At 42.0% G+C, this 20,315-nt stretch overlaps 1 protein-coding gene across 1 annotated transcript in view; it reads right to left on the bottom strand.

Annotated features, from left to right (window-relative positions):
- The window catches only part of LOC137536763 (heparan-alpha-glucosaminide N-acetyltransferase-like), a 582,763-nt gene that overhangs the window by 7,422 nt on the left and 555,026 nt on the right, over positions 1–20,315 (bottom strand). Inside the window, exon 18 of the mRNA XM_068258971.1 lies at positions 7,092–7,204. Within this exon, the coding sequence (XP_068115072.1) occupies positions 7,092–7,204 (113 nt within the window). The remainder of the gene's footprint in view (positions 1–7,091; positions 7,205–20,315) is intronic.

Below are 20,315 nucleotides of genomic sequence, written 5' to 3'. Positions count from 1 at the left end.
TGGTGGATAGTTATGAGTTTAATGATCAACCAGGTTTTACACTATATCTAAAATACAAAAGACCGAGAACTAACCAGTCTTTGCTGCTCAACTGCAAATTTATTCATACAATATCATAAAGCCATAAAAAATAGTTGTGTGAGGGACACAGAGGCTGCTAGGGGCTGGAGGAAGCCCCAGGTAAGTTAAGGGGCCCATACACTCGTCAGATTGGCAGCAGATAGATAAGAAATGCATCTGATGATCTATCTGATGCGTTTTTAGAACATTTTTTACCAGGATAGAATTCCAATAGATTTCAGTTTGAAATCTATTGAAATTCGATCTGATGGCATTTCTTTGCCATCAGATTTCCATTAAGGCCAATGCAAACTGATAAGCAATCTCATCAGATCGACCTAAATTTTCCACCCTGCCAGTTCGATGGAAATCCATTGAAATTAGCCATCGATCGGTTGATTGGCCAACCGATTTGCAAACGATCAATCGATCGATCGATCGGGATCGATCGGTTGGCCAGAAAATCGGCTGAGTGTATGGGACCCTTAAGTTTAGCTCCTGTATCATAGTGACCAAATAGACAAAAACCTGTTCTTGTATAACAATAGGCCAGCATTTAGGACCCTTCAGCCTGACTTCTGTCAGTCCTGGTGGGATCCTTATCACTTCACTACTGTTGTGCAGAGAGGAGGGGGCAGGGAGACTGCTAATCAGCATTCTCTCCAATCTCTCCATTGTAGTGTCACAGCCCCGTTAGGAGGGAGAGGGTGGCAGGCTGTACATTACACAGAAGCTGCCATCTCCTGCTCTCCTGGTCAGAGCACAGCTGTAGCACATGTCTGCCAGAGTCTGTGAGAGGGAGGGAGAGAGAGACACTCGGGGATGGGAGGGAGACGCCTTTACAGGAGCAGGCACCGTTCTTCTATTGGAAATCCAGCCCTGGGCGGAAGTGTTGCTTCCAGCTCCGCCCCCGCCATGACACTGCGTCATGGAAGAGCCACCCCTGACTTCTCAGCTGCACCTCTCTCCTCCCCTGATTGGCCGCAAGATCAGCAGCAGAATCTGATAGGACAGCTGCCGGCCGCAAAACTCAATGGGATTCGGCCGCGATCTACCGAACAGGCGGTCGTGATCTACCGGTAGATCGCAATCGACCTATTGGGCAGCCTTGGTTTACATGTTGCGTTCAATAAAAACATGGAAACATTTGTGTGGTATTAATTTAAGCAGACTGTGATTGACTAAGATGAAGATCAGATCGCATTTTATGACCAATTTGTGTACAAATACATATAATTCCAAAGGGTTCACATACTTTTTATTGCTACTGTATATGAAATGGGCAGAGGACATAGTCCTCTATATGGACTGGCTCAACCTGTAAATACAATGGGCATATCCTGTAACCACCCTGGGAGGTATTCTAAGGACATCGAAAAAGGGTGGTATACAGATTATAACCATTCACAGAGGGAAACAGGACACTGACCAATATGATCTATAGTACATCATCATATAAGAAGCCACCATGCCACAACAGAATTAAATTCACGATAGCAAAGCAAATTCTCTTGACCACAAAACAGCTATGATTAGCCTCTGTCTTGCAGTAAATGGTTTGTATGTCTGCAAGAAACAATTGGAGGCCTTAAAGCGGACCCAAACCAAACATTTTTTTAATTCAAAATATTTAGTTGCACTACTCTGACACATACAAAGATAAATAAACACTCCAAGCCTATGAGCATTTCAGTTCATGCTTTTCACCCTTCTCTTTTTATAACTAGGGTTATACAGGTGGCAGCCATTAGCAATTCCTCCTTTGCTGGACATCACCTACTCCACCAGTTTGCCGGATTCTGTCCCGGCAATATGAAAGGAAGGGAGGGGTTTCTCCAATAAATGTAAAATATTTTATATTTGTCATCATGCAGCTGAAAAAACGCTGCTAATTATTATTATAATTTAGAAAATAGATTTTATTTCTGAAATCTTGTATTTTTAATTTGGGTCCACTTTAAATAGAGAGCAGCATGGCAGCATCAGAAAGTGAAGTTACATAGTATGACGTCAAACTACGCAACTTCACTGTCTGATGCAGGGCCGGCGCTACCATAGAGGCAAAAGGGGCAATTGCCCCAAGGCCCCAGTGCATGTAGGGGCCCCCAAGGCATCTCCATCCCATCTTAACTGTTGCTCCCTTGTGCCTCTGCAGAATCTTTGACAGAGCAGCGTCTCCCCTGTGCTGGAGGACAGGCTAAACACTACACCGCCAAAGACTCTGCAGGGACCCCAGGGAGAACAGTTAAGTTGGGTAATGATTGAGAAAGAGGGTCAGCAGCCAGCTCACGGGCCCAGGAGGGAAATTTGTTGCAAAAAAGAACCCTAATGCTGCTTTTTGTTTGGGGGGTGTCGGTTGGGGGGGGGGTCTATTGGGAGGCCCCCAGATTTGTTCTGCCCCGGGCCCCCACTCTTACTAGCCCCGGTCCTGGTCTGATGCCGCCATGCTGCTCTATATGCCGCTATGCGTTGCATGCTGACTGATAACGCCCCCCCCCCCCACCCCACCCTATGTGTCCTTCTTGATCTTGCAACTCAATGCACCACTCCACCAATAACACCCTTCCCACAGACTCACTGGGACTTGCATTGCTGGATCTCAGCTAAATTGCATGATCATCAATCATGCATCTTATACCGTGTGCATGTATAACCTTGGGCTACCTCTCTTTCGGCCCAGGTTTACTTTTTAGGTATCCCTATTTATTGTGCAGCGCTGCATAATATGTTATTATTATTATTATGTATTTATATAGCGCCGACATATTACGCAGCGCTGTACAGTGTATATATATATATATTGTCTTGTCACTAACTGTCCCTCAAAGGAGCTCACAATCTAATCCCTACCATTGCCATATGTCTATATTATGTAGTGTAAGTACTGTAGTCTAGGGCCAATTTTTAGGGGCAGCCAATTAACTTATCTGTATGTTTTTGGAATGTGGGAGGAAACCGGAGTGCCCGGAGGAAACCCACGCAGACACGGAGGGAACATACAAACTCTTTGCAGATAGTGCCCTGGCTGGGATTCGAACCAGGGAACCAGCGCTGCAGGGCGAGAGAGCTAACCACTACGCCACCGTGCTGCCGCCTATGTTGGCGCTTTATAAATACAATACATAATATCTCTTCCTTCAGAGCTTGTAGTTATCATGGAGGGTGAAGGAAGAAGCTTCTGCAGTCATTTAACTGCATGGACATATTTGTTGTTGACTCTTATGTTAACATATAAAAGCTAAAGTAGAGCTCTGACACCACTGAATTTAGGATGCCAATGAATAGGAAATAATCATGTGAATGTTGTAAAATGACTCATTTGGTTCAGTTAGATCTACATTTTACTCTTAAAAAATTAAATACAACAATTACTATAAGGATCCCTCCTGTAGCGTATTCTGTCCGTTGCAGTGGAGCTGCAAACGGACAGTTGTCTTATCTGCTTGCATTCGGTTGTGCATTCGCAATAAGTCTCATTGTCATTTGCAATCGCTCTGCAGTTCTGGGCAGCTCAGGATGCTGTCGTCATTCCACCAATTGCTTGTTGCAGCTGAGCTGCGGCCAGATAGCCCTGGATTTCCTGCATGCATGTTGTTACATAATACTGCATGTATTTCTTATGGGAGTCCTTTGCATTCACAGCCAGCTAGCAAATGGTAATCAAGCCAGCTCAGGATTGAATGATTACCATACAGCTGTGTGGAAATTTGCATACTTGCATCCATTGGCTGATGGCAGTTTAAAATTCTGCCTCCCATTTTAGACCCCGCCCGTCATAGCAGTCAGTACGCTTATCTGCTGGGCACCTTGACACTCTGTTATAGATCTGTTATTGTATTTGTGCTTTAGATAGTTTCTTGATAAATATATATGCAGACTTGCTAATATATATTTATCCGTTAGTTGAGCCGTTTGTTATTTTTCTGTATTATTGTTTATTGCCTTGTTCCCTTGCCTGATGGATGTTCGCTGAATCCGCAGTGGGTCAGTGAAGTCCACTATCCTGATAGCTTGGATTCTGCCATCGCCATGTTGGTGACTGGTAGTATTCCTGCTACTCTAGTTTCTGGGAACGTAACTATAGGCTGCAGTTGCTATTAGTTACGTTCTATCCTGTAGTCTTGCCTGGGTGGATGCTTGCTGGTGACTGTTAGCCTGCTTGCTCTGCTTCTGTGGACGTGACTGTGAGCTACTGGTTATGCTCCAATCTATAGTCCTGTCTTGTACCTGTCTGAATGCTTGCTATTGCGAAGGCAGCGCAATATCGCACTGCGCTGCCATTGTGTTTCATTTGTAGCGATATCGGAAGCCCGGAGTTGCTCTGGGCAGCCTGTGTAGCCTCTTCCATTGTCCAGCTACTTAGCCTTGTTGCGCTCTGTGGTCAGAAAGTATGGCCCCCCAGCATCACAATTACATTTCATCAAAAAGAGTTGCAGTCAATGTTGGTTAGCTTTCATATAGATGTGATTGTTTTAGTGTATGTTACCCGTATAAGCATTGTCATTCAGTAGGGATGGTCAATGACATGCAAATAATTCAGGGTTGGTGCAGAATTATGAAAATTTTGCGTGGATATAGATACAGCTTGAAAATAGACCGATTGCATGCTCTAATGGTGGCATTTTTAAGCTGCATGCATTTGTGTGCAAACATTGCATAATCCTGTATGAACAATTTGCATCCCATTATTTAGTTCATCACAATCCTCCTAAAACAAATATGTTAGACTGAAATAAGCCTTAAAGTGTAGTGTATAAAATCACATACTTACCCAAGTAGAACGAAGTCCATGTATCCTAATGAGGCTTCTTACGATGTCCTCCAGTCCCCCGATGCCGCTTGCTGACCCTCCAAAGATTACAGATGAGGGCTTGTCTGTAATATGATTTGGGCCAAGCGCCTCTTCAAGCACAAGTGCGGACGTACTGCGCCTGTGTACAGGCAAAACGTGGCAAAAGAAAATCACAACCCCGACTAGCTGGAGGGTCCGCGAGCAGCAATGGCAGACCAGAGGATGCCTGTGAGGGATAGCGGACCCGCTGCCAACAGGCATGAGGCAGCGGGCTCCGCTTCCCGGACTCCCACCGCCGGCGTGCCGCCGAGCGGGGCTGTGCGGTCGGCGGAGTCTGTATGCTCGGCGGACTCCGCCGCACAGTTGCCTTTCGTGGGGTCTCCTTCGCCGGCACTCACCTGGCGCTTGGCGCGCACGCGCGCGCGAGGAGACAGGAACTTTATCGTTCCCGAAGAGGAGTCAGCTGACCAGGCTTGGGCAGCTGACTCCAGCAGGGCCAGCGATTGGCTGGGCAGCTGGGGGACGCTGCTAGAGCGTTCCCCAGCATAAAAGGAGCTCTCTGTCAGTTGCTCCTTGTCTGCTGTCGTGAATACACATTCTGTGTTAGCGCTCAGACCTTAGTGCAGTTCCCTGGTGTTGAAACTAAGGATTTCACACCTTAGCTTAGGAATATTGTTGTATATTGATCTGTGTTTTGACCCTTGCTATCCCTGACTACTCTATTTCTTGTTGATCTTGTACCTTTGCCTATCTGATTCTTGTTGCCGACCTCTGCCTGTCTAGCGATTACTCTTCTGCCTTCCGCTCCTGTACTGCCACCGACATCTTTGTTGCCGAACCCTTGCCTGTCTGACCTTTCTCCCTTCAGTGGAACGTCTCCCACTGGAGGGTTATCTCTGAGGCTTGCCTCTCCGAGACGCCTGCCCCAAGCAGACGATTACTGCTGGGGGTCGAGATTCCTCACTCAGCCTGGTTAGAGGATCTCACTCATGGGGTTCCCATTCAGAGGTAACCACACCTCTGAGGAATTGCCGTGTGGTGGTGTTGTTTATTCAAGCAGACACTGAGATGCCTCTGCCTGCATCACAAGAAACTCTATTTATGTAAAAGACATACTCTGCGGTCAAGCCTTTTTACCTAAACTCAGGCCAAGTAACTGAGGCCTACTTAAATTCTAACAATTTCCACACTATCTGATATGTTGTTGTCTTTATTGTGTTCTTTTGCTGGTGTCCAGAGGTTAGCAATATATCGGATTATCGGTGATACTGCAGATCATCAATAATCGGGTATATATCTGCATTCTTGGTGATACTGCAGATCGCCAATAATCAGATTCTCTCTGCGTGCTGACACCGATCATGACAATGCCTCATTATTATCCAGAAACTTCCCTTTCCTTGTGTAAGTATGTGAATGTCAGACAGGAGTGGAGTTTTTTTTATTAAATTTACTCCAATTCAGTTGTTTTGTACTGCTTTGAGCAGCAGAAAAGTAACCAGGGTAGCAATATATTTCAATTGGATAAGCACAGATATTCAATCAAAACTGCACTGCTTGTGGCAGAAGTCTACTTCAAAAACTTCACAGAAAATCATGTACACAATGAATTTGATATTTATCCATGTACAGCCACTTTTGGGATACTTATAAATTGGCACAGCAGCTTAACTATTTAAGGGGTCAAGAGGACTATGAATGTTTAGGGACACCCAAGGGACGCTGGAATTGTACTTTATTCCTGGCTTATGAGTAGTGACTGTAGTCCTATGTCAGATGTGTTAATGTCATTTTGTAGAATGCAATGGGTTAAAACACATTCTTTGATGGCTAAAGGAGAACTGAACTCAGGAGAAAAGAAAAACAGAGAAATCCACCGTGTGTGTTTATAGAAAACAGCCTGTCTAATTTTCCCTTTTCAGCAAATAATGAGCCATTGTACTTTGAGCTGTCAACTGTCTGCCGAATTCTGAGCTAATATGTAAACACAGGAGGTTAACCCTTTCTGTGCTCCCAGAAAATCAGGAAGTACGTACAGTGCAGAATCTCTGAAGGGGCTCTATAAGCTGTAACAATGAAATGTTTTTCTTTAAAGGTTATTATGCAGTTGCTTATCTTTTAGAGCAGAAAGGAAGTTCTGAGTTCAGGTCCACTTTAATGTCCATGAGTATTTTGTCTATACATTACTGACATCATGTCATAGTGAATATGTTCCAGAGACAAGCACAGCAAGAAATACCTGGGTAGATGAATGGTTGTCCTCTCCACCAGTGTCTGACATCAATCACATAAAACATAAGGCCCAGCAGGATGAAGGAGAAACAACTTAGTGTGGTGACGAATGACAGAGACCTGCAAACATGGAGAAGCATGAGCGATTTGTCATGAGCAACTATTTATTCTGTTATCTGAAAGAAAGCAAGTCCAGATACAGAGATGCACCAAATGAGGCAACACAAGAATCAGAGCAGTGTCAGAGATGTTCACATTGTCTTCTCTGAAGCCATATTTCTTCCCTGAGGTCATGCAATCACTTGTGTTCCACCCTCTTGGAAAACGGCCAGTAAACTGTCTGGCTTTTGCTTGTCTTCTGCTGACATATATTTCCGAGGCACACAGAAAAAGGTCAAGATTTAGTGTGCAAATATTTTGGAATCAATATTATAACTTTCTCTGCTTTTTTTTTTAAGAAAAAAAAAAGATGAACAAAATAAATGATTGCCTAGGCAGCAGAAAACCTCATCAGTCAGGAGTCACAGGGGAAGACCATACAGTGCAGATAGTATGCCGGTAGATACTGGAAGTGAATGCACACATCGGTAATAATTCGATCTATACAGAAAAAAATACTGCAGATTTAAAATGGATATGAATCATGGTTAGCATTGTTAAGGTGACTATAACTAAATTGAGGTTAGAATATGCGTCACTTCACCTGCAATTATTAGACATAGATGTACATATTCCTATTGCTGGAATGTGCATAGTCACGCTTATAAGCGAGTCCCATCTATATAACTAAAAGGCAGTTGTAATATGCACGGCGCATGCATATTACTACTGCTGCCTACTGTGATCGTGATGGGAGGGGGTGCGCACGCATGCGCCGGGGGCTCTGTGGTGGGAATGCATGTGGGGGACGTGCATTGAATGCTTTAAAGAATTGGTGGAATAAGGGTCCTAACTAAAGAAAAGTAACTGTCCTAGAAAGTGTGGCTACTTTCAGCTCCCAAAATAACTATTCTGGATTGTGTCGGAAGACCAAGGTTTACAGGTGTTCACACACAGGCTCCTTCCTCTTCAGTGAGCTGGAATATTCTTGGCGGATTAATATTGCAGAACCCACTGTAGTTTGCAGAAGGATTATTCACACTCATTCTCCCCTTCCATACAGTAGGCATTTATTAGATATACAATAGCCTGATAATACAAATAAGATCTGATAATGATCAATACACTAGCTCTCTATATAAGAGACCTTATTTATTCTAACTGTATTACAGTATTTAATAATTTGTTGTATGACTGCTTTTTGAAGTTTTTACTAGCTAACCAAAAAATATAGCCTTATGCTCAAACACTCGAGTTACTAGAAAAGAAAAACAACTTTGTCAACTTTTCAGACAACGAAAGAGACCCTTGCAAGGTGCTTAATGTATGGGCAAATTCAGACAAGTTACAATGATATCATGACCTTCCTTTAACTACCATCTAGTATTTTCTGGCCCCTGCCCCTTAGATTAAGCAGTTAAATCCTCTAGTGACACTGTAAGGAGTGCTAGGAGGAACCTCTGGTCCACATCAGTAGATCTTTGTCTGATGAGCTTCCTCATTAAATTATCAATCTGCACAGATAGTGCTCAGGCCAGGGATCACAGCTGGTACTCTAGTGCTGCAAGGTAAGAACGCTTCACATTACATCCCCATTCCGTCTGAGGTGGAAAAAGAAAGATTTTACCTGAAACTGCAGTAATAGCATTTCACTGTGAGGAGTGCTTTTTACATAAAGAAGTCATTATTACACCAAGTTTTTCTTCTCATTCATCTGAATCATCAGGGGTCTCAGAGGCTGCAGGTTTCTTTTAATATATATGTTGGTTTAACTATCTGGGGGTCTTTATTATTGTTATTATTATTATTATTCATCATAAAGTATGTAACTGTGTCACTTCCATAGAACTTAAGAATTCAACTGAGAAGGCCTAATGTGCGTTTACTAAGGTAACTGAAACATGTATAGCCAACATTGTAACAAACAATGTTTTATTCATTACATATCATCTTAGATGCAAGACGACAGAGGCAGCCTTAGAGTACATGAGGCTTGGGGCCAGTGTCAGATGCGGGCCTAGAGCCATACGTGTAGGCCATCTACCATGCCACCATGCTTATGGGCTTGTCCATTTCTAATGCAGTACACCTTATTATTGTTTAAAAACAATTAAGTTTGTTAAAGGCCACTAAGCTAACCAATAAACTGGAGATGGGTACCAAGCTGGCTGGGGAGTTAGGGATGGCTACTAGGCTAGCTGGGGCGCTACAGATGGGTACCAAGCTGGCTGGGGAGCTAGGGTTGGGTACTAGGCTAGCTGGGGAGATAAGGATAGGTAGAGGCTGGCTGGGGAGCTTAGGATAGATACTGGCTGGGGAGCGAGGGGTGTCTACCAGACTGGCTGGGGATGGGTGCTGGGCTGGCTGGGGAGCTAACGAGAGGTAGAGGCTGGCTGGGGAGCATAGGATAGCTACTGGCTGGCTGGAGAGCTAGGGGTGTGTACCAGACTGGCTGGGAATGGGTGCTAGGCTGAATGGGGAGCTCCCCGTGCCTTTTCTGCACCATCACCAGGGGACAGGGTGATATGTGTTGTGTCGGTTGGCCTAACTTTGCTGACTAACTCTGATTCTGTTGGTGGTATTGTAGAGTCTTTACCTGTTTAGCAAATTACAAAATATGATGCTACTGATTCCAATGAGAAGTTGATTGGCGCAGACTCACAGTGGTCGGGGCTGGGTAGTGGTATTTTGTGCGACCATAGCCGGGGGTGCTATGCGCTTGACGTAAATCATGATGTCAATGCACAGGGCACCCTCGTCCATGGACATGCAATCAAGGACGTGTGCGCCGCTGGGTCAGCACCTGAGCATGAGGCGACCAGGAAGAATGGGGCTCTCAGTGCAAGCACAGTGGGCATGACTGCGTTCGCCCCACTTGTCGCCCCCCCCCCCCCCCAAGGCCGCCTCAACAAGACTATTTCAGTATTGTGTCATATTAATAGTAATAAGCCAGACACCACCAGCATAAGTGCTGGGGCATCACACTATGGTGTAACTTTGCAGTAAACATGTTAACAGCTTCGATTGGTGCTTTCCACTTCCTGTTTTATAATAATGCACATTTCAAGCTCTCACAGACCACATTAAATGGCAAAGCAGTCCGCATTTGGCATGTGGGCCTTGAGTTTAACGCCAGTGTCTTAGATCTACTGATTAACTCGTTCATATTTTTATTTTTTATGCTGGGTACACACGATGCAATTTCCAGTCTGATCGGACGGTAATGTGACAGGAAGTTATATTGTGTGTACATGTCCAAACTGCTGCAGATTGATAACAGGATCGATTTTCCAATTATAACTTTGAAAAATCGATCCCGTTACCGATCGAGAGCAGATCAGACATGTTGTAACTAAGTGTACAATCCCACAAATCGTATGGGAAATTGCATCGTCTGTACCCAGTATTATACTGGTTGAAGTCAATGGACCAATATCTTTTTTTTTTCCACTCAAACTATGTTCTCATTTTTATATAAAAATTAGGGACAAACTATATTTCAGGTCATTGAGGGCTCAACAAATCACTGCTTTGTACATAAAATAACATTACAGGCTGAAAAGCTAGTACTGTATTCAACTACATACCTTTGAACCCTGTCTCAATCTATACATCAAGTAATATCCTTGCTAGTGTTATGTCAGTTTTCCATATACTAATAAAAGGTTTGACCCATATAAAATATGCACAAGTAATAAAGACATACAGCATTGCAAGACATGGCCAGGAGAGAAAAAACAACCAATTAATGAAACATGTAACTGTCAGTAAATCAATGTTTATAGTATGTGCCATCTAGGCTGGATCCTCATATCCAAAATATCAGAGCATTGCACAACTAAGACACAAGCTGCAGGGTCACCCAAGTCCAGCTGAAATCTGCCTATACTGCTTCAAAAGCTGCTGCACATACAGAATACATTAGACAAATTAAATAAATCACGCAAGACATCCTTTCCAGCATATACTTCTTCCTTGATAGTACTCATCTGGCCTACTTTATTTTAATACTTCCTAAAAGCCATTTATCTGTCCGTGAAGGGCTGCCTACACCATCTGCATACTGAATGCTTGTAAGTAACTGCATATTGATTTTCACTTCTCTTGTAAAGCTGTCAAGCGCCTTCTTTGGGTGTAAGAATGGAAGTGATATGCTGCTCCGATCAGCCCTGCCTCTCAATTAACACTTTGGATATTAAGAGTTAAATTAAACATCTTGTGAAAATGTCATTTAGCAGTGGTAGAGGTTTGGTGAGGACAGTTATGCAGAAAGAACTTCTTCAGAGATGTGTGCAAGCACAAACTGCAAAGGATGAAAAACAGTACTGACTTGATGCCTGATAGCTATCAGTTGAAGCAAACCGGAGCTGAAAATTAACTTTTGAGAAAATACATTGTGTGTGTAATAGCAATGGCAGATAGAACTTCCCTGGTGTTTCGTATACTGTACTTATATTAATTGTAAGGAGTTGCATTTTGACTGACAAGTGCATAAAAGCCATTTCAGTGTGGTGTAAAATCTGGATCTTCAGCTCCCACCAAAAAAGGAAATCATTAGCTTTGGAGCTCACATGTTATCATGATTGCTTGTACTGTGAGATAAAGGTGTTTTGTTTCTATTTACTTTTTTAGGAGAGCAAAAAGAAAATTCCTATAGCATAGTCTATATTCGTCTTTGTCAGTCTCTTGCACTTATCCCATGCGGCACACTGCTCTCATGCTTTACAATGGTCCCAGCCTGTGGCAGTGAAATTGTTCTAAAAATAAAGCGGTTACTCTATTTTTCTGCCTCAGTGACTGACATAGATTGGTAAAGGCAGGGCTGTGGAGTCCGAACAAAAACCATCCGACTCAGACTGCTCAGTTTTTGAAACCTCAGACTCCAGGTACCCAAAATTGCTCCGAATCAGACTCCTCGACTCCGACTTCTTAGTCTAATTTTTACAAAGGCTATGGATTTGGTTCAAAAATCATCCGACTCCTCAGTTTATGAAACCACCGACTGACTTCAGCTACCCAAAATTGCTCCTACTCCACAACCCTGGGTACAGGTAATGGTGTTCACTGCCTAGTTAGGATGAATTGTTCTTCACAGCTCCCCTTCCTGTATGTATTTAGCAGTTATCCTTTCATGGATCATTAGTGTGGATGATAGGTAAGCTTTTGGCAGGTCAGTGCAATGACGACAGAAATATTGCATATTAGAGATGGTCAATAAAAAAAAAATCATTCAGAGTTGAATTAGGATAACGCAAATTTTATCTGCAAATGTTTGCAGCTTCAAAATGGACCAATCAAATCTCACTAAGGTGGAATCCAATCCAATTGATCCATTTTCAAGCTGTATGTGTATGCATTAAAAAATGGCATAATCCTTTGACCATAACTATTACCTATTTGTATTAAACAGAATACACATCTCTGAAACAAGTATGGGGAAATCACAAACAGATTTTCATTTTTGTGCCAAGTTGCATTTGAATCCTTTAACAAGACGCTCCATTTTTGTTGAGAGAAAAAACACTCTTCTTCAGGTTAGCTCTTTAAATTACAGCTATTATAAGATGAAATCATTCAAAGTCCTTTGATGGATTCCCATATAAAGGAGTTAAAGGTGAACTGAAGCAAGAGGGATATGAAGGCTGCCATATTTTTTTTCTTTTAAGCAATACCGGTTGCTTGGCTGTCCTGCTGATCATCTGCCTTTTACCCATAGGCCCTGAACAGGCATGGAGCAAATCAGGTGTTTCAGATATTGTCAGATCTGCCAAGATTAGCTGAATGCTTGTTTTTGGTGTTAATCCGACCTTACTGCAGCCAAATAGATCAGCAGGGCTGCCAGGCAATTGGTATTGCTTAAAAGGAAGTACATATGGCAGCCTTGATATTCTTCTCACTTCAGTTGTCCTTTTTTCCTTTTGGTACCTCCTTCACTAGAGAATTGACTGCTAGATGTGGTACTGCAATCGATTCATTTTTTACTTCTGGTCAATAATTTTTTTATAAAACAAGTTAATCAAATTACAAGTTGAGCAAGCTTGAAAATCTGTATATGTATGGCCAGCTTAATTGCAGTTAACTCACAAAACAGCCCTTGATTAGTCACAAATTTCTAAAAAGTGAAACTAGTCATTTGCTCATCCATGTAGATTTGCATAGCAGCCAAGTTTTTGCTTTGTAAATGAAGAAATGATGCCTGGGAATGGTAAAATGTCAGTTCTTGCTCTCTGTGAAGCAATTTACATAAAGAAAGATGGGAATTCACACAAGAGCCCCTATTCAATTCAATGTGATATGTTCATACATTATCAATACAATAGCCCATATATGCAATTCACTTTTTCATAGGCGATATTTTCAAACTTGTCCATAAAATGCCTTTTAACCCACCAGCAAGCAAGAGATTACTGTAGTTAAAAATAATTTTGAAAGTACTTTTTAATCTACTTTTTGGTACTTTTTCCATTGCAAAGTCCTAAAAAGTTATTATAAATCGAAGATGAAAATTATCTCCTAGGAGAAAACTCAGGAGAAAAAGTGAATTGCATATGGGCCAATGACTTTGAAGCCACCAGCCAACAAGAAAATACTCAGAATAATGGTCGGTACTTTTTCACCTATTTTTTTGATACTTTTTCCCTTGTAGAGTGCTGAAAAGAAAGCTTATTTTTCAATAGCAAATTACAAAATGGCTTTCATAGCAATAAAGTTTAATTTTTAAATATAGTACATTTTAGTTGTATAATACAGAAAAGATTAGACTGCACAATGGCAACGTACCATGTACTATTTTGATATCTGCTTACGCTTTTGTGATTGTTGTCAAGTTTCAACCTCTACCACCTCTACCACTTATTTAAAACTCTATAATATGTCATTTTATAAATAACAAAATTATCATAATTATCATATGTACATACAAAAAGTGAGGTTGTTTGAGGCCCCTTTTTTTTTACACTTTGTTTTGCATTGCATTACCCTTTCTGCATACAGGGTAAAGCAACAGCAAAGAAAGTGTATTGGGCCCAGTGAACTTTTCGCGTCACATTGCAGCGCAAGAATCCAATTCGCCGCCAACCTGCTGCACAGTCAACAGTTACCATGCGACGTCCACAGCAGCAGAAGACATTGAAGTAAATGCACAGCGCAGAAATTTTAAATTAGTTGGCGGTGGTGCAGCGCGCAACGCCGCAAATACAACAGGGAAGCCGGGAATCCCAGTGACGCATTTCCTTTCCAGCAGAGAGCAAGCCTCTGGGCAATGGATGGGAAGGGAGAATGGGGGGTGGCACTATGCACCCCCCTCCCCCCATAGGTGGCACTATGTCATATGAATCTCATTTTTGGCAAGGAGGTGGCGCATCCCACCACAACTCTTTCCAAAGGTGTAAAACTGACCTAAACTTGGGTCTTTATTCAGTTTTTCTCCAAGATTTTTTCCAAGGTGATATTTTCGCTCTGTATCAATAAAATGCCTTTTAAGTCACCAGCAAGCAAGAAAATACTGCAATATTTTAATACTACTTTTTCACCTACTGTTTGGTACTTTTTCAATTTCAAGCACTGAAAGGTTATTTTAAAGTTAAGATGAAAAAGGATCTCCTTGGAGAAAACCTAGGAGAAAAAATTAACTAGATATTGTATTCTAGAACCTAGGTTCTCAACGTGCGGTACGTGTACCCCAGGGGGTACTTCTGATGGTTCCAGGGGGTACTCAGACTTGCTATACTTCACCAAGAATAACAAATTTAGAGTTTTAGAAAATGATAAATCCCATTCAAACAACACCAAATTAGTATTTTAGCTAAATAAAAGCAATAGTAAATGCTTGGAAATTGTTTAGAACCAATTATCATGTAATATGATACATGCATACATTTGTCTAGGGGTACTTGCGGTAATGTTTACTATGCTAGGGGGTACTTGGCGAGTACAGGGTTTTAAAAGGGGTACATACTAATAAAATGTTGAGAAACACTGTTCTAGAAGATGATTAATAACTTTTCTTAAAGTGGCCATTCACATTATGTTTTTCTCTTTTTTTTTTTAGAGTTCTTTCAATTCAATACATTTTTTTAGATCAATTTTATGTTAAGAATATTCAGCATAACATGCCATAAACATATAACATTATAGTGAAATGTGTAAAAAAATAGAAGGAAAAGAAAACATGGAAAGTCTTTGAATATCTGGTTGCTAAATGTTTATGTGTTTCAATGGGGATTAAAGAGACACTGAAGCGAAATATAATGAATTGGTTATGTAGTACAGCTAAGAAATAAAGCATTAGGAGCAGAGACATAAGTCTAATATTTGTTTCCAGTACAGGAAGAGTTAATGAACTCCAGTTATCTATGCAAATAGCCATTGAGTACTACGACTTTCAAAGTTGCAGAGAGCTCTGACTTCTGGTGTTTTTTTTTATCTCAACTGTATTGTTTTTTTTCTTTTGCAGAGAACAGTTCAGGACAGGTCAAAGTTCACTGCCTGTTCTATAAAAACATTTAGAATGCAGAGTAGGGTGTAATTTGAAAATATTAGAGAATGATGCAATGTTATGAAAAAAGCTGTAAAACTGAAAATAAAAATATGAGAATATTTTGTAACCAATGTTCTAGTAATTATCCGTACTACACAACCAATTCATATCATAATTTTTTTTTCGCTTCAGTGTCTCTTTAAGACCAAACAAACTTCTATAAAAAAAAGTATTTAAAACATTAATTACAAATTTCAATTATTGGTGGAGTGTATAAACCTATTAAAATGTAAATTTTATATTTTACTTTACCATTTATATTTTAATCATTGGAACATGAAATAAGACATTTAAAAAAATATTCAAAGTTGATTATGAATAATTGAATACTGTATATACATTTAAACTCTCCCACTAGTCAATTTTGAAAATATATTTTTCACTTTGGCCAATTATTATCAAAAATTTCCAGAAAATCACTCCAATTGTCATTATCAGCAGCAATTTAATTTGACTTTTCAATACAGTTGTATTGAATGTACTGGAGGTCATGTGGGTGCAGGTGCTGGGTGTGACATGGGTGCGAATACTTTATGCCTGTTATGCCTGTTCTAGGTGCAGGCCATACCCAAAGTATTCAGTTAGGAGTATGGTGAGTTCATAGAAGATTTTATTTTTTGTCACAAGCAAGCGGAAATTTTAATGGTTTTTTCACAAAGGCCTCGATTCATACAGCATTTCCGCATGAGGAAATGCTGAAAACTGCTCACTTTACCGACCACACAGCCAAATCTGTATTCATAAAGGCTTTTTCCGCATGAAAAGCCGACATCCACGAGCAGAGTGATCAATCACCGCCTTGTGCGGTGATTATCACAGCAAAAGTAACAAATGTCAATTCATAAAGATTAGAGGTAGCGGTATGCGGACGGGTATTACCGCTACCTCTGATGTGGCGAGAAGCGTGCGGAATCCGTTGCAGTGAATGGGACAGACCTCCCAAGCAGCTGCAGAGAGAACACCGCACGGAGGGATTCCGCCTGCTTCTCCTGTTTCCGCATGCGTAGGACAGCCTAACGCCTGCCTACAGCGGAGTATCTCCGCACGCCTGTCACAACTAGCTAAATTTTTATGAATTACCTCCCTGAAGGCGGAAATACCGACAGCGGTGTTTCCCCGCTCGACTTTCCCCGCTCGCAGGCACTTTTATGAATCGAGGCCAAAGTGTCATTTTCCGCTAACTTGTGACAAAAAAATAAATCTTCCATGAACTCACCATACTCCTAACGGAATACCTTTGGGTGTCTTCTTTCTAAAATGGGGTCATTTGTGGGGTTCCTATACTGCTCTGGCATTTTAGGGGCCCTAAACCGTGAGGAGTAGTCTTGAAACCAAATGTCGCAAAAGGACCTGTGAAATCCTAAAGGTACTCATTAGACTTTGGGCCCCTTAGCGCACTTAGGGTGCAAAAAAGTGCCACACATGTGGTACCGCTGTACTCAGGAGAGGTAGTATAATGTGTTTTGTGGTGTATTTTTACACATACCCATGCTGGGTGGGAGAAATATCTCTGTAAATGACAATTTTTTGATTTTTTTTACACACAATTGTCCATTTACAGAGAGATTTCTCCCACCCAGCATGGGTATGTGTAAAAATACACCCCAAAACACATTATACTACTTCTCCTGAGTACGGCGATACCACGTGTGACACTTTTTTGCAGCCTAGGTGCGCTAAGGGGCCCAACGTCCTATTCACAGGTCATTTTGAGGCATTTGTTTTCTAGACTACTCCTCACGGTTCAGTGCCCCTAAAATGCCAGGGCAGTATAGGAACCCCACAAGTGACCCCATTTTAGGAAGAAGACACCCCAAGGTATTTCATTAGAAGTATGGTGAGTTCATAAAAGATTTTATTTTTTGTCACAAGTTAGTGAAAAATGACACTGTGAAAAAACAAAAAAAATCAATTTCCGCTAACTTTTGACAAAAAATAAAATCTTCTATGAACTCGTCATACACCTAACAGAATACCTAGAGGTGTCTTTTTTCTAAAAAGGGGTCACTTGTGGGGTTCCTATACTGCCCTGGCATTTTACGGGCCCAAAACCGTGAGTAGTCTGGAAACCAAATTTCTCAAAATGACTGTTCAGGGGTATAAGCATCTGCAAATTTTGATGACAGGTGGTCTATGAGGGGGCGAATTTTGTGGAACCGGTCATAAGCAGGGTGGCCCTTAGATGGCAGGTTGTATTGGGCCTGATCTGATGGATAGGAGTGCTAGGGGGGTGACAGGAGGTGATTGATGGGTGTCTCAGGGGGTGGTTAGAGGGGAAAATAGATGCAATGAATGCACTGGGGAGGTGATTGGAAGGGGGTCTGAGGGGGATCTGAGGGTTTGGCCGAGTGATCAGGAGCCCACACGGGGCAAATTAGGGCCTGATCTGATGGGTAGGTGTGCTAGAAGGTGACAGGTGGTGACAGGAGGTGATTGATGGGTGTCTCAAGGTGTGATTAGTGGGGGGAATAGATGCAAGCAATGCACTGGCAAGGTGATCAGGGCTGGGGTCTGAGGGCGTTCTGAGGGTGTGGGCGGGTGATTGGGTGCCCTAGGGGCAGATAAGGGTCTAATCTGATGGGTAGCAGTGACAGGTGATGACAGGGGGTGATTGATGGGTAATTAGTGGGTGTTTAGAGGAGAGAACAGATGTAAACAATGCACTTGGGAGGTGATCTGACGGCGGGTCTGCAGGAGATCTGATGGTGTGGGTGGGTGATCAGATTGCCCGCAAGGGGCAGGTTAGGGGCTGATTGATGGGTGGCAGTGACAGGGGGTGATTGATGGGTGGCAGTGAGAGGGGGTGATTGATAGGTGATTGACAGGTGATCAGTGGGTTATTACAGGGAAGAACAGATGTAAATAATGCACTGGCGAATTTATAAGGTGGGGTCTGAGGGCAATCTGAGCGTGTGGGCGGGTGATTGGGTGCCCGCAAGGGGCAGATTAGGGTCTAATCTGATGGGTAACAGTGACAGGTGGTGACAGGGGGTGATTGATGGGTAATTGGCAAGGTAATCCTTGCCAAGGATCCCTCCCACCCTGGCCACCAGTTTTTTAATCAACTCCCCTTGGGGCGGAGGTATCTGAGGTACCGGTCCATCTCAACAAAGACCACGAGACACAGAAACAGCTTCTTCCCCTCGGCTGTAACTACACTGAACTCAATAAATTCTGCCATGCACTCCCCCCGTTGACTGCCCCCCCCCCCACTGGGTCCCGCTTCGTATACCAGCCCTGGCTGGTATACGAAGCGGGAACCAGCGCTACAAGGCGAGAGTGCCAACCACTACGCCATTGTGCTGCCCAATATGCTCAGTTCCTCTTCATCCTCCTTCAAAAGACAAGCTAGTGACCTCAACAGAATTTAAAACCCCACTGTAGGGCCACCTTTACAAAGGAATTTCATAAAGCAAAGACCTAAAGTGGAGGCTGACATTTATTTCTTTTTAAACAGTACCAGTTGCCTGGCTGTCCTGCTGATCTTTCTGGCATCAGTAATGTCTGAGCAGAGGGCAAAGCATCAACAGGACAGCCAGGCAATGTGCATTAAATAAAAATAAAATAAAGTCTCCATATACCCCTCACTTCACGTGTCCTTTAAGTTTTAATCATAAGATTAGACCTAGAATATAAAATAGTATACAGTGGAAGCTACCTTTTTTTCTATGGATGTACCAGGAACTGTATAAATAAAAACTTTCACAGAAAAGCTATAACAATAATAATACATTTACACACAGTAAAAAAAAGAAAAGGAGACGGAGAGCCCAATATGGTGTAGTATGTTTGTAAGTCTCAAATAAACATGTATATGACTTGGGGCAGTTATATTCACACAGGCAACCACTGTATAGGCAGAGGGGAGATTATCACCCGACCCAACTTAGGTTTAAGAAGGCGCTCTTTGTAGACAGGAAAAAACAGTGTTAAAAAAAACATTTAATAGAAGAGGTAGTGGTGGACTTACCTCCCCAGTACACCAAACAGACACAATTCTGTTATTTCATACAAAAAATGAATAAGGGTCTCTCAGAGGCACTTGGCTGTATACCAGACCCTTACTAGTTTGCTCTCCTCGATTTGCCTGATGAAGCAGGATTGTGCCTGCGAAACGTGCTGCAATTTGGAGTACCTATTAAATGCTATTTTTTGTATACAATAACAGAATTGTCTCTGTTTGGTCTACTGGGAAGGCAAGTCCACCACTACCTCCTCTGTTAAATGTTTTTTTTAACACTGTTTTATCCTATTTTGGCGCCTCTGTTCCAGCTTCTGCACAATAATAATACATTAAACTGCACATACTTAAGCAAAAGCATATAAAGAAGCCTCCGCATCACTCTGTACTTGCAATAACTACTTAAACAAGACAGAGTGAAAGAACGATAAAATATACTGACGCTGTATAAATACCGGACATAAACTGGACAATTTCTTATGAACTAATAAATGCTGTGTATATTTATTTAACATCTAAATGTGAAAATGCCTTTGCATTAATGAAATACGTGTATACAATAAAAACTTGAGAAACCATAGATTGTAATTAATTTTAATTGATACAGACGTAATACATTTACTAGCAGTGAT

This window comes from Hyperolius riggenbachi, chromosome 10, assembly GCF_040937935.1.
Source record: "Hyperolius riggenbachi isolate aHypRig1 chromosome 10, aHypRig1.pri, whole genome shotgun sequence".
NCBI classification, from domain to species: domain Eukaryota; kingdom Metazoa; phylum Chordata; class Amphibia; order Anura; family Hyperoliidae; genus Hyperolius; species Hyperolius riggenbachi.
The sequence above is the reverse complement of the archived record's forward strand: the minus strand, read 5'-3'. Positions and strand labels throughout refer to the sequence as shown.